Source organism: Tachysurus fulvidraco, chromosome 2 (genome assembly GCF_022655615.1).
Source record: "Tachysurus fulvidraco isolate hzauxx_2018 chromosome 2, HZAU_PFXX_2.0, whole genome shotgun sequence".
Lineage (NCBI taxonomy): Eukaryota > Metazoa > Chordata > Actinopteri > Siluriformes > Bagridae > Tachysurus > Tachysurus fulvidraco.
Genome location: NC_062519.1, coordinates 12846003 through 12860932, shown reverse-complemented (window position 1 = coordinate 12860932; position 14930 = coordinate 12846003). Strand labels below are relative to the sequence as shown.

At 37.1% G+C, this 14930-nt stretch overlaps 1 protein-coding gene across 4 annotated transcripts in view; it reads left to right on the top strand.

Annotated features, from left to right (window-relative positions):
* foxp4 (forkhead box P4) overlaps nucleotides 1-13662 on the top strand; it is a 129429-nt gene extending 115767 nt beyond the window's left edge. For all 4 annotated transcript variants that reach the window (XM_047805363.1, XM_027144330.2, XM_047805366.1 and 1 more), the window contains 4 exons: nucleotides 810-931; nucleotides 2317-2383; nucleotides 7045-7214; nucleotides 7945-13662. In XM_047805363.1, the coding sequence (XP_047661319.1) occupies nucleotides 810-931; nucleotides 2317-2383; nucleotides 7045-7214; nucleotides 7945-8092 (507 nt within the window). In that variant the 3' untranslated portion in view covers nucleotides 8093-13662. The remainder of the gene's footprint in view (nucleotides 1-809; nucleotides 932-2316; nucleotides 2384-7044; nucleotides 7215-7944) is intronic.
* The last annotated feature ends 1268 nt before the right edge of the window (nucleotides 13663-14930 follow it).

Here is a 14930-nt window from a genome sequence, read left to right as displayed (position 1 = left end):
CCCTCATGGGCTGTGAAAAAAAAAGGAGCGTGTCAGAAAAAATACACAGGATTTAATTATACACGAATTAAAATTGGTAATGAAATTGGGCATGAACAAACTACAAATAGCAGATGAAAAGGAAGGGGCTTCCCTCGGGGGTGTTATTCTGGATAGTGGCTGATTAGTGAAATTTAAAAAAAAAAAAAATAATGATGGGGGTTTGCTGGTAGAGAACGAAAGGCGCATCTTTTTTTTTTTCTTCTTACTTTTAGCATTTGGAAACAGAGATTTTTCTACTTCTTCCTCTTTTATTCCTACTGGTGTGACGGTGTGGCAACCTGGTGTCACTACTCCTCTGTGGAATATGGACTTAATTGGTGGTGTGTGTGTGTGTGTGTGTGTGTGTGTGTGTGTGTGTGTGTGTGTGTGTGTGTGTGTGCATGGAGGAATATGAGATGAGCAGATAAACTCACATCCACACATCCCTCATTGAACTGAACTATGCAGCTTTTTTATGCTTATCACCACAAGCAGGCTTTTAATTAGAAAGCAGGTATAAGATTTACGCAGTTATTAAAGACTGTTTAGACGAAGCAGGACTGTAATTGCATTTCAAGCAATAACACATGACCGACACTTATTGTGCCTTCTCTCTCCCTCCCTCACTCTCTCTCTCTCTCTCTCTCTCTTTCTCTCTCTCTCTCTCTCTCTCTTTCTTTCTCCTCACAATCATAACCGCTATAAATATTGAAACTGAACTTGTTATTGTTAATTCTTACATCTCAGAATTAAAAAAATTTTTTTTCTCTCTCTCCCGGTTTACCCAGAATGCCGTGCGCCATAACCTGAGCCTCCACAAATGCTTCGTGCGAGTGGAGAACGTCAAGGGGGCTGTTTGGACTGTGGACGAAGTGGAATACCAAAAGAGGAGACCACCAAAGATGACCGGGTAGGTTGTTTTTTTATTTTGGGTTTTTTTTTTCTTCTTGCCACTAGAACAACCTTAAAGCAAAGATTTTTATCATATCCATGTCAAATAGAAACTCATTTGTGGCTATCCGGTAATCATATAATCATATAATTAACCAAATAAACAGATGTGACATTATTTGATTGGACATTATTTACAGGTTAGTCATTTTCCCTTTTCAGTTTCTGTGAATCATCAGCAGATTACCAGTACATCATATCTCACTGGGTTCCCCAGTTTGAACCAAATACTATAGTTATGCAAGATGTAAATGATTATAGTGCGCAAAGTACCCAAGACAATTATTTTTATGACAAAAATAAATAAATAAAACTGTACAATTTAGCTGTGCTAAATAATTTCCTGCTTTACCTGCTAAAGTATAAGCCAGAGCAATCATGATTAATATCGACTTGAAAGGAAAAGTGATCGTTGGTCTGTGAGCCAATAGAAAACAAGAAGTCGTGGTCTCTTTCTCTACGTTTTCTTCGTCCATAGAGGAATCGAAAGGATCTAATTTGATTCGCTATCACAGCCGCTTGCCTAACCAAAGCTTTTAACAACAAGGTGTTTATTCTACAGCCTTTCTGGTGGTTCCATAAACACGCAAATGTATCAGCCACAACCAGGTGCCAACCACCGCGATCACATTTCTTCTATTTACTTTGAGTCATGATCCTGAAAATAGAGCCTTCGGGCAGAATGGAACAAAGCCAGCTATCTGTGACGGGGCTGATTCCTGATGTCACCCTGTAACCTAGCTGACGTCCTCCGCTCCGCATACACTTTCTATTCTTCCAGACTAGTGGTAGTGTTCATTTATTTATCCGGAATGTTCCTTCTTAAAACTGGATCTTTTTGGTCTGGTGCTAGTCTAAAATGGTGTAGCAGTGCGGTAATTATTATTGGCATGCACGATTGCTTTAACGAGCTTCCTATCATTAACGTTTTACTACAGAGTAAGCGCAAAGTCTGTTTTTGTGTCGTGTTTCGCTTCAGTGTCTGTAGCATTTAGTGCACAAGGCAAGCAGATGCACGGCAGAGAAGCACGCATGCTCGCGTTTGAGCAAACAGATGTTAGGCGCGTTCTCGAAACCTGACAGAGTGACGACGCCAAATTACCCATTAGATTTCAATCCTGTAGCACACATGATGTGTGTGTTTGTGTGTAGACAACAATACGCTGTCAGATCCAATAAGTGTAGAGCGGCTCAGTTCTCAGTTTGCATTTTTGCGTGTCTGCAAGGACTCACACAGAACGCTGGAGTGAAACTGTCTGTCATCAGTTTTCTTTTCTTCATGGCTATAATTCTTCCACCTTTACGATTATTCATCTACTCTCTCTTTCTCTCTCTGTTTTCCAGAAGTCCCACTCTGGTGAAGAATATGATCTCTGGATTGGGCTTTGGTTCCTTGAATGCCAGCTACCAGGTGAGTGTGTGTGTGTGTGTGTGTGTGTGTGTGTGTGTGTGTGTGTGTGTGTGTGTGTGTGTGTGTGTGTGTGTGTGTGTGTGTGTGTGTGTGTGTGTGTGTGTTAGATAGTGCTCGCACACACATGGCCGGATCGAGAGCACAAGGGTGCTGATATCAATTTCCTCCACTAATTAGCACAGACTCCCAAACCTCCTCTCATGTCCTCCCCACCACACACACACTCACACACACTCACTCACACTCACATAGACACACAGTCGTGATTTATAGCATCAAGTATTTGTCAATTAAGGTCACAGCATAAAATTAGTGTCTGTCCTAGAAAATCTATCCGAAAGCCACTGTCATGCGGCTTATGTTATTTCAGTCGTGTTCAAAAACTCAGCACTGTGTGTGTGTGTGTCTTTGTCTGTGTGCTTGATGTACTGAAGCTGCAAGATTCTGCTGGGTTCGTGGGTTCATGTGACCATGTGAGTGTGGCTGTGTTTTTAGTGTGTGTGTGTGCTTGCGTGCGTGCATGCGCGCGCGTGTGTGTGTGTGTGTGTGTTTCCCGCACTGTGAGGGAACAGAGATGGATCTGGGAGGTCAGCCCCTGTGTGCTCAGTCTATGAGTGTGAGTACGTATGTGTGTGTGTGTGTGTGTGTGTGTGTGTGTGTGTGTGTGTGTGTGTGTGTGTGTGTGTGTGTGTGTGTTTGTGTACGAGAGAGTGTGTGTCCTGCTCACTCACTCTCTGTCAGGTCTGTACCCATCCATCTCCTCACAGGACAAGCAATGTCGGCGCCTGAAAAACAAACAGCCCAGCTAATCACGGACACACACACACACACACACACACACACACACACACACACACACACACACACACACACACTTCGTCTCAGCCCAGTTAGACCCTCACTAACCCCGCAGGCCATCGCTATGGAAATGTGACTGCTCATCCTGAAAAGGCCACAGATAAACAAACCTTAAACAAAAGAGCTGCAGAGATTTACACAGCAGCGCCTCAGCAAGAAAAACCCTTTTACTTACGTTCTGTCTGTCTTTCTTTTTCTTGTTTTTAATCTATTCTGTATTTATAGAAGATAATATCTAAACAGAACATCTTGCCTGCTTAAAGACAACAAATCTTATTACATTTGTTTTGCTTCATTATTTAACACAAGTGGTAGAATTAACAATTCAGTCAAATTAATTCTTTTGCACTAATCACACAATAACTAGCCAGAAAACAGTCTAAGTTCACTGTTATTAAGGAATCGTTACTTTATTACAAGCAAACGCTTGCAATATTGGATTAGTAGAATTAGGTTTTACACTCAGAGTTTGTTCAAGGTGAAGAATATCATTACATTTCTTCTAAAATAAAAAAAATTAAAACAAAAAAAAAGAAAATTTTACGACTTGGCTACTTCAACATATGTGTAACATTAGTGACAAGGTGGAAAATTTTTTTTTTTAGGAATTTATATATATATATATATATATATATATAATTTTTAAAAGTCATAATTTATCATTTATTTGTTTGTTTGTTTGTTTGTTTGTTTTGATATTTTGACAATCTCTGACCTTATCTTCGAATGCAACTTTTTCAGGCACAAATTAAAAAGTAAAAAAAAAAAAAAGACAACACGAGGTATTTCATGTGCAAGCTCTCTCACAGCAAGATACAGTCTTTCAGGAATACAATGAACATGCGGAATCCTAACACACGTTTCCTTCCGGAGTTGGAGGAAATGCACTCAAACTTTTAGATCATTCAGAAAGTGCAGCGTGAACTCAGCAGGTCACCTGCATGTTTCTTCTCAAAGAGATTTGTGCTTCGACGCTGTTGTGAGAAACTCGGCTTTAACTCAGCACGACATGCTGAAGCTGAGGTAGTGTTTTACTTAATGCTTTAAAAGTGATTATTGGGACAGGGTGACAAGCTGTTGCTATTACAGTATAGATTGGTTTATAATGGCACCCTGGATCAATCCTAAAAACTCCTCAACACTTCACTCTCTCTCTCTCTCTCTCACACACACACACACACACACACACACACACACACACACACACACACACACACACATATACTGTATATCATACGTGTGTTCTCATGACTCATGACTGTTAAGTCATTGTACAGTATGTGTCATTATCAGCTTGTCAGAAGGAACACATGGCTCTCACTCATAAGCATTTTACCATGTCTCAAAAATGTAAATAATCCCATTTCTCGTTGTAATTTCTTTTTTAAAAAAAAAAACGACATTATTTTTCAGTCAGGTCTGACACGGTTTCCAAGTCCGACCTCCACCCTTTTCCCTTTTTTACGCCACTCTCGTTTCTCGTTACTCCACATCTTGGCAAGTCTTATCCATTTGGGTTGGCACAAACTGCATATAAAGTTCTCAACTCGACTTATTCTGAAGCCACCTCGCCAAACATGGGAGACACTGACCAGAACTCCTTTCCTCTTAGCATTAAAAACGTCAATACGTGTGTTCCTTATCCTGCCAACCATCACTTTACACTTCCCTTATCCGATTAAACTCTTTTTCCATTTCGCAGCCTAGGAACAAATCAATTTCATGTGGTAGAGCAAAAATGCAGAGTTATTCCTCATTTAAATACTTTAGGTTTTAAATTAAATCAAATGCTGCTTTCTGAGTTGAAATAATAATAATAATAATAATAATAATAGTTATAATAATAATAATAATAATAATAATAATAGTTATAATAATAATAATAATAATAATAATAATAATAATAATAATAATAATAATAATAATAATAATAATAATAATAATAATAACAATGATCATAATAATAATAATAATAATAATAATAATAATAATAATAATAATAATAATAATAAAGATGATGCTGTAAGGACATATGCTCTAATGCTCTAGTGAGAACCTGAAAACATGCGAAGTCAGAATAGACTATTTGAAAGGACGTATTTCTGGGCAGAGCCGCTATGTACTGCAGGGCCAAGCTGTTGTGTGTCTGCTGTGTGGAAGTGAGGAGACCCCTAGTGGTGACATCACCAAACCTGCACTTCCACTGATCTGCTTCATCACTCTTTAAGCATTGCACCTGATTTTTTTTTTACACTAACTGTAAAATAGAGTGAATAACATCTCACCCTCCATCAAATACTCCTATAGTATGAGCGCTGTGTGTTGTTCTTATTTATAGTGGATTTGTGCTCGCCAACTTTTCAGCTCAAGTGATCATATAATAAAATTTTTTTCAATATCTCAGTGTTCATACTGTCCATTTGAATAAAAAGTAGCGAATAGAAGCCCGGCTACTGATAATTTACACGTGATGAAGAATGGAAGATAATAACAATAATAATAATAAGAAGAAGAAGAACCTTTCAAACATAAAATTCATCTAAGGAAATTAAAAAGGCAAAAAAAATAGGTAATAAGATATAATAAGAAAATTACATTCAGAACATTTGTTCAGTTTCAGAAAATGGTTCAACTGTAAAATAAAAAAAAATTCCTATCAGATTTAGTTTTATTTTGTTTATGTGATTTATGCACATGGTGCTTATAAGTGCAGACAGTAAGATAATAATAGTAATAATAATAATGTAATTTATCACCTTTTATAGCACTTTTTATACACAAAATTCAGCTTAGACAAAGTTCAGGGAAATAAAAAAGGCAAAATATATAAAATAATGTAATTATATTTTATATTTGACTATTAATAATAATAATAATAATAATAATAATAATAATAATAATAATAAACGGGGTAAACAAATAAAAGGTTTGTAAAAGTCTAAAAAAATTGTATGAGATTAAATAAAAACTGTAAGCCATTAAAACTAATATTTGAAACCTAAAATAAAAAAAGAATACAATATGAATACAACACAAATGTCTACAAGAGCAGATGTGATAAAGTTGCTTTTCTGCTCTCCTTGGTAAATCATTCCATGTTTTTGCAGTTGTCTTAAAGCAGAAAGCAGCTTCACCATGTCTTTTCTTGTGACTTTGCGTCCAATGAGCAAGCACTGAGACGCAGCATTACAGGAAATGCAGATGTAGAAACATAACATGTCTTTGAACATAAGTCTCGACATAATGCAGGGAAATGTTCAGGCCTGTACAAAGCGTCCGTCATAAACCAGGCCAGCTGCGTGCTCCCTTTACTGCAAGTCACTACCTGATCACAGCGTGCCTCCACCTCCCCTCAGCTTTAACACACCTATAAATCCTCTCACTGCCTACTCTGACCTGCGCGACCTCGTCGTGCCTGCTGGGCCCAAGCAGACGCTGGGATTTACCGTATCACGAACGTGATCTCTCGCCACCTGCCGCATGATTTATAGTATCGTATCCGAATTCCAATTTTATTTGCCCCATACACAAAATACATACACAGTACATGTGGTGAAATGATTTTCCAACCGAAAATACAAAGGAATAAAAACAGTTACATTCAAAATTGATTTAGAGAGAAATTTTATAGAAAAAAGAAGAATAAGAACTGTATGATTTGTTATGACTACAGTGTTTAGACAGCTGTGTGGAATTGTGTGCAAATTTACCTAGTGAGTGTTGTTTGTACAGGAAAGTCCAAGCTGTAGTTATCTTTGTATACGTCTGCTAATAGGTGTGTGGATGTTTATTTGTGTGTGCAGGCAGCGCTTGCGGAGAGCAACTTGAGCCTCCTGAACAGCCCCACGCTGATAAACAGCACAGCAGCCAGCCTCAACATGCTGCACGTGGGTCATGATGATGTGAGCAGCACCGTGGAACAAGTGAACAGCAACGGCAGCTGCAGCCCCGGCTTGTCTCCACAACAATACGGGTGAGACAGGACAAGAGCTAGAACAAAAGCTATCTTGAAAATGTAGCTAATGAAACTGCTTAACTATCACAGGTCACCTGAGAGAACAAATGTGAAATAAAAGTTCATTCCTGTTTTGTCACATGGCCTCCAGTTCAAAATCCTGTAATGTTTCTTTCCATAAATGCTGTTGATGTCACTGATAATTGCATTGAGGAAAATTAACCCTAAAGTTATCATTCTAATTTACAGCGCTAGTGAAGCAGCTGCGTAAGAAACACATAGAGATACTTTTCCTTTAAGAGCACATCCTGAGGTGCTTTAATCCTCTTATACAGTACCACAGAAGTTCACCAACAATTATTATATATTTTTCATCAAGTAAAGAATGCCGTACACTTTTCTATTCATTTATAGTTCTTTTTAATTATTTCCACGAAAGCAAGATTATCCTTGTTAGTTGCATCGTATAAGCCGTCTTTCTCTCGTCTTTCAGTCCTGACACTGTACAAAGCGCTGACACTGGAGACTCCTTCCAGCATCAAGTTGTCTTCTTCAACTGTTGTCTTCACTACAGTCAGAGCTAGAAAACCGAACACTTTCTAACCAATCCGCTTTGAGAACTCGCCATTGCTGTGCTGTAATGTTAGGTAGTGAAGTGTTTAGAACAGCATATGAAGTGTAGCAGGTTGTTTCAGGTCTGGCTAGTGTAATTAAATTTGTGTGTGTGTGTGTGTTTTCAATGCCTCAGACATCAGATACACGTGAAGGAGGAACCTGCAGAGCTTGAGGAGGACAGCCGGCCCATGTCCCTCATTGCGTCCGTCACTCAGAACCTGAGCATGCCCAGTGACGATCGCGACATGGAGGAAGAGCTTCCCACAGAGGAGCTGGAGTAAAGGTGGGCAGGGTTTACGGTCCCCGCCTTTCCTTGTCACACAAGGCATAAATAACCACAAAGAGGAAAAACAAAGAGAGATGATATGGAACAACCCCGACATCAAGAAAACAAAACAGGGTGTACCTCTCATCAGTCCATCGTGCATTTAATTTTATTTTCTCTCTTTTTAGCTGTTTTTTTTATTTGTCTCTCTACTTTTCCTCAGTAGATTTTGTCAGTAAATGTTTTAAAGTCCCAAAGACTAGTTTTAAGTCTCTTGTGTATTTGAGACTGGTGCAGCCGGTTTGTATCCCGTGCTCGGAACAGTCCGTCTCAGACTGACAGCAAACGCACCACCGGTCCCCCAAAGAGCCTCACTCTGCTCCTACTGTCTTATCAGCTTTAGTTCATTTCTATTTTTATTTTATTCTTTTGCCTGGCCTGAGAACTGCTTTGGGATAAAACTGCAGCTGTGGTTTACCTCGGAACGACGTTCACGGATCCAACAACGGAGAACACAAACTAAACCATTAAGACAGAACTTCAGCTTGGTTCTATCCTGGACTTTTACAGTAGGTTCTGTCAGGGGTTTCATGCCTCTTTATTGAACAACAACAACAACAAAAAGGGATCAAAACATGACCAGAGCAATTGACTCCTTTCTGTCTTACCCTGACATTTGACCTTAAGATCAGTGAACTCTTAGGTTAAAAAAAAAGAGTGGTGGAATTTTCCAGTCTTGGACCAGTGTTAACATTTTGTGGTCTCTAACTCTAACTGGCTCGCTCTGTCTTCGTCTGATATCTGATGGCGAGAAACCAAACAGCTATCTCTTTCTCTCTCTGTCTCTCTTTCGGCTTCTGTTATAAAAAAAAAAAAAGAAAAGAAAAGAGTTGAAATCGTTCCCATCACCAATCTTACCCTCCAAACAAAAAGAACATCTTTTTCAGGACCAACTGTTGTGTGCACACTGGCAGCCACGATGAAGCGTCAGAGCAGAGACGTGACTCTTACATGACTCTTTGATTCAAACGTGCGTGACGTAGTTTCCGATGCTTGTTTAAAAAGTTTATTTCGCACTCATTATCTCACAGTCAACGACTTCTACAGGATCAGCCTTTCACATTGTGGTAAAGTGTTTCACTTTAGTTCTGCGTATGTAGGTTGATTTTTTTGCTGTTGTTATTATATATTTTTTTAAACTGAAGAATTATCACCATTCCAAATTGGCTGGATTTTAGGTACAGTAGCGACAGAAAACGAGAACCAGAAAAAATGATGGAGATTTTAATACCAAGAAGCTGGGCTCAATCAGAGAGGGGTTCGAATGTACAGGTTCCCTGAAAGATCAGTTACAGGCACTCTTTTTTTTTTCCTTCTTTTTTTTTAAAGCATTTATCATTGCATTTCAGAAATTCCACTGAAAATTCAGCTGCGATACAAAGCGTTGTTTTAAAGAGATGATATTGTGGTCACAGAATACCTCAATCCACGGTATTCCCTCACCTCGTTCTGGGGGATTCTTACTGTGGCCTAAACTATTTCAAAGATCTCTACATCATCTAGATACACTAATGCTTAACGAAATGTCTGGTTAGCATGTGAGATTTTCCAAATGTTAGCTTTCACATAAACAAACATTCATAGCAGTGGCATGCCAAATTCAAGTTTTCATTTTATTTCTTATCCTCCCAATTTATTTTCGTTACAGGTTACCAAAGAGATTTGTAGTAAAACCAAATACCCTCCATTTTTTTTCTTGTCTTTTCTTTTGTTCCTTCTTAAAGAAAGTGTCCAAAAAAATGATTCCTTAAATTATTATGCTGTTGTTTTATTTGATTTTTATATATATATATATTTCTTTTTGTTAAGTTTAAGTGATCTGTTAAAGACTAGCACAGAACATTCCAAAAACCAAAGTGTAAGGTGTAAAAGAGAATTTGGTGGTTTAAGAAGAAGAAAACAAAAAATACTGTTTAAATATAGTATGTAAAGTGAATGATGTTAATCCTATGGGGTGTAAGGCCAAAAAGAAGCAGTTTCGTCATGCCTCGTTCGGTTCCTTAGATGATAAAGCACTTAACAAACAAAAAAAACAGAAAGCTCTACCCTCTCACGCTCAGGCAACGACAAAGTGTTATGAACACAACCTTCAAAAATGCCTCAAGGTCTAAAGATATAAATACTTTTACAGACAAAAGGCACTTGGACGACAAACGCTCAATACACAAATCCTCTTTTTTATTAGGTATGTTTTTCTTTTTTTTTAGCAAAATACTCATTTTTCATCCTCCTCGCATTGTGTTGGGTTTTCTCCACACGGTCTTTGCTATTTCATCCCTTTTCAGCTGAAGGATAACAGACAGGAAGAGATCGGCTAGAGAAAAGATAAACAAAGCAGACATCCGAGGGCCAGCTTCAATGAGAATTGCACTTTGTGTTTAATCTGAGAGGAACTTTTTTCTTAGTTTTTTTAAACAATACACACTCATTCTTTTCCTTTTGTTTTTAACCTACGTTTGTTTAACGCACCTGCTACGGGAATAGAAACGATATAAAACCAAAAATATTGCTACCTCCTTTTTGAAATAGTCCACAAAATAAACGGCCAATGAAAACCATCCATAGTTATCATACATACACACCGTCTTGTTTTTTTCATTCATCCTTTAATGAAAAATAGTCGAGAACCAAAATATGCTTGTGAACTAAAAGCTTGTCTGGCGATCCTTGATCCTGAATTCATTTGCATGAATGAAACCAAGCAAACAACAGACACATACACACACACACACACACACACCCCATGCTGACAAAAAAAAGTAATGACTACCTCTCACATTGGAAAAAAAATGCTGAGTCTTGTTAAGTGCAAAGCATTAAACGGTCAACGTTATTTAAAAAAAAAGGGTCTATTCCAAATTGCGCGTCCACCATCTTTAAGTGATCTATTAGCATAGTGTCTGTGTACAGGTCTGAGGCGAGGAGGCATTAATTGCGTGCTCTAATTCTGCATGCATAACGAGGGACCAGGCCCTGCTTTAAGCCAATGAGGCGGCCGGTCATTAGAGCACGCTCAATGGGCCAGTGTCAGAAATGATGATGGGCAGAATGCATTAACGTGGGTCGTCTCGTTCAAACGGCCCCCCGGCTTTCCAATTAATGCAAAGCGTGGCTTTATGGCGGCTTCGGGTCAGGGGGGAGAAATAAAAGAGCACAGACACCCGCACCGTGCAGAGCACTTGAGTGTAGCAGTGACTAACCACGAGTTTTGTTTTGTTTGTATTGGGTTTTTTTTTCTTCTTCTTTTCTCTTTCTCTTCATCCTTGAAAATCACTCAAAAAAAAAACAAAACGAGCTGCAAAGAAGCCGGCCGGTGGTAGTAATAGTCGTAGAAGCGCTGGCGCAAAAAAAATAAATATAAAATAAACGAGTAAAAACCCAGAATATCCCAAAGATTTAACGTCCATGGTAAAGACGACTACGATAAGGCTTAGAAACAGGAAGCGTGCTGAATCTCACAGTAATAAAGGAACTGCTGCATTAATGAAAGAACGTCAATCGTGCTTTAAGGTACACACCTGTAAACAAAAGTTGTTTTATAAAGATGTAGACTGATGTACGTCAGTGGTATTAGCGATCACCATAATGTTTTCTTTTGTTAATCTTGTTGTAATGATGTATTATTGTATATTACAGCTTGGCTTGGCTCTCAAGGGCAACCCCCCCCCCCCCCACACACACACACACACACACACACCTTTTTATTTTATTTTTTTGTCTTTATATTTTTTTTGCAGTTTTTTATTTTATTTTTTATTTTAATTTCTTACAATCCTCTAGCTATTGTAAAACTTCCTATACTGTATTGCTTATGCTGTATGTATTTATCATATTATGTGCTGCAAGTATCATTATTTTCACTCCTGTTTTTATTTTTATTTTACTTTCGCCTTCACAAAACATCTGGGACGATGCTTTTTTTTTTTTACGTGTATTATCTCAAAAAAAAAATCTAAATTAGGTTAAGTGGTTTAGGTAAAAAAAAAATGAGAAAAAAAAAACACCAGTTTGTATATTTATCTTAGTTAGGTCTATTTTGATACTTTTTTGTCTCTGTATTGCATTTATGCATTTTTAAGGGTAAAAAGAGAGAAAACTAAATTTTAAAAGAGTTTAATTCATTGTTGCAATGATACCTCAGAAGGACTTTTTTTTTTCCTCAAAGGACAGGACCAAAACCTCAAACAAGGAGAAAGAGGAAAATACAAAACCTGAAGAAGAAAAAATATGTAGCCCTCTCTTGCTTTAAAAAAAAAGTACTTTGAGGTGTTTGTTGGTCCTTTTTTAGGTGCCAATAGATGTATTTGTACAGATTCCCTTTAAACCAAATCATTCCTGTAGTTTGCAGAAAATGTCTCAAAGCTGTCGCTCACTTGGCAATGGTGTTTTATATTACAATTACGGCGAGTTTGTCTTTATTCGTCACGTTTGGCTCAGAGCCCAGTGGACTGCGCAGCAAGGCTCTCATTAGCTTAATTGGCATTAATGGCTTAGTAATTAAAAATAAGCTGGTGCATTGTCGTCATTTTCATGCCATCATTGAATCTATTGATTTTTTTTTTTTACTGTTTTCTTTTTCCCTTTATTTTCCTTAAAGATGCATTAATTGATCTCTAAAACAATGGGACCATGATTTCTGTTACAACCTGTTTTTTTTTTAGGGTTATTTATGATATTAATTATTGAAATCCTTCCGAGGCTGTGCTGATTGGATAGAAATTAAAAAAAAAAAGGAAAAAAAAGAAAAAAAGCTTTTTACTTTTTTTTGTGGAATACCAAACACCATTCCAGTGTCACTGAATTACACTGAATCTGTGTTCGATCATTCCCTCCCCAAATTTTATTTTATTATTATTAGTAGTATTTTTTTTTTTATAAATATACCATTATGTCTATTGAGCTGTCTGAGCTCCATTTCTGTGTGATTGACAGTTTTAATGTGACGTTATCCAGGAAACAGGTTCTTGCCCAGGAGCTGTGACTGACGGTATTAACTTTTTTCTTTTTCTTTTTTTTTTTTTTTGGTTTTCGGCCAATCAAATGGATTTACCACTTTAGCTCTCGTTTCATTTGCATCTTAAGAATGTGTGTACATTTTTTTAATCAGCAGTGATTTCTATGTACTTAGTTTAGTATAAATATATATTTTTTGTTCTATTTTTTTGTTTGTAACTTTCGAATGAAAATTTTAGGGGAATGAACACATGGTGGTTCTAAGATGGTATTAAAAAAATAGTAAAAAAAAAAAAAAAAAGTAAAGGCAACTAGCCAGCCACCGTTATTGTTTTTAACCCTGGGGTGACCGTGTTTATGCCAGTCACTGCCATTTTTCTTCATGCTGTATAAAAAAAACTACAAAAAAACAAACAAAAAAAACACATATATCTGTGTATTTGTAACCTGAATCTTCATGTGTCTGCTCATGCAGACAATAAAAAAACTGTACAGTAGTTCTAGTTGCATGTAATCTGTACTAATTATTGACAATGGCATTATAAAATGCAATAAAATACTTATTACACTGTCCTCAGCTGTGTCCACTGCGTGTCCTCATTTACTGAAAATATTTCTGGTTAAATTCAGGTTTTAAAAGATAAACGTGGCTAAACTTGAGAAATGCTTATGTCTTGTGTCTCAGATCTGTCATTTTGCACAGCTGCAACAGAAAACAAAAAAAAAAGCAGGATTACGTCCAGAACAAAAACGTGTTCTTGATTAGCGTCAGGCAAAAAAGAAAAAGGAAAAAAAAAGCGTCAGATGTGACACTTAGCCATATCATGTTTGGCATGAGCAAATGATCGGGCCTCATTTGCTCACACTAAAGGCCCTGAAGCTGTTTACGAAGCACTTGCTGTACAAATTCTATGATCTGGACTGACTGCTGGATAAGGATGCAGCGTGGGGGAAAAGGGAAACGTATGTGCGTTCGATGGGATTTCAGGCTACAGAGTTCTGTGGTAAAAACATCTGGAGGGAGGTCTGTCCAAAACCTGGCTGATACAGTCCTTAACGTTAGAGTAATAGGGTAATGTTTACAAGTGCCACTTTGTCTAACAGGATCAAACTAATGATAGTTATTTGCGTTTCATTTTTACTTTCGTTGCGTGCACTCTTTTTTTCCCCCTCTCTTATAAGCTGTCTGTATTGAATGGGTGCCAAGGACCTTCATCTCAAAGGACAAAAATGATAGCTATTGTTAAATTGATAGTGATGCGTGACTCACGAGTGTTCAGGCTTCACAAAAGTACATTCAGTCACATAATAATAATAAAATTTTAAAAATCACGGCTTTAATCAACCCTTGCCAAGACGTGACACTTTTAGCAGATATATTGCTTTATTTTAGTGAATCACAATGATTTAAAGGTGATAAAGAAAAAATAAATAAATAATGTTTATTTGTGTCTGAATTTCTGTTGAGATAAAGGAGCTTTTCTAGAGCCAGTAATTTGAGATTTAAATATCTATCTATCTATCTATCTATCTATCTATCTATCTATCTATCTATCTATCTATCTATCTATCTATCTATCTAGAGAGAGAGAGAGAGAGAGAGAGAATAAAAACAAACAAACAAAAACAAACAAACAAACAAACAAATAAAATTGTAACAACGAATGGGGTGAAGCAGGAAATTGAGAAAAAACAATATTTAATTAATTACATAATTAAGTAATTACATGAGATTTAAGACGGTTGATATTATAAAATCTCTCTATATAAAATATATTTTAAAAAACATATACTGATATATATATATATATATATATATATATATATATATATATATATAT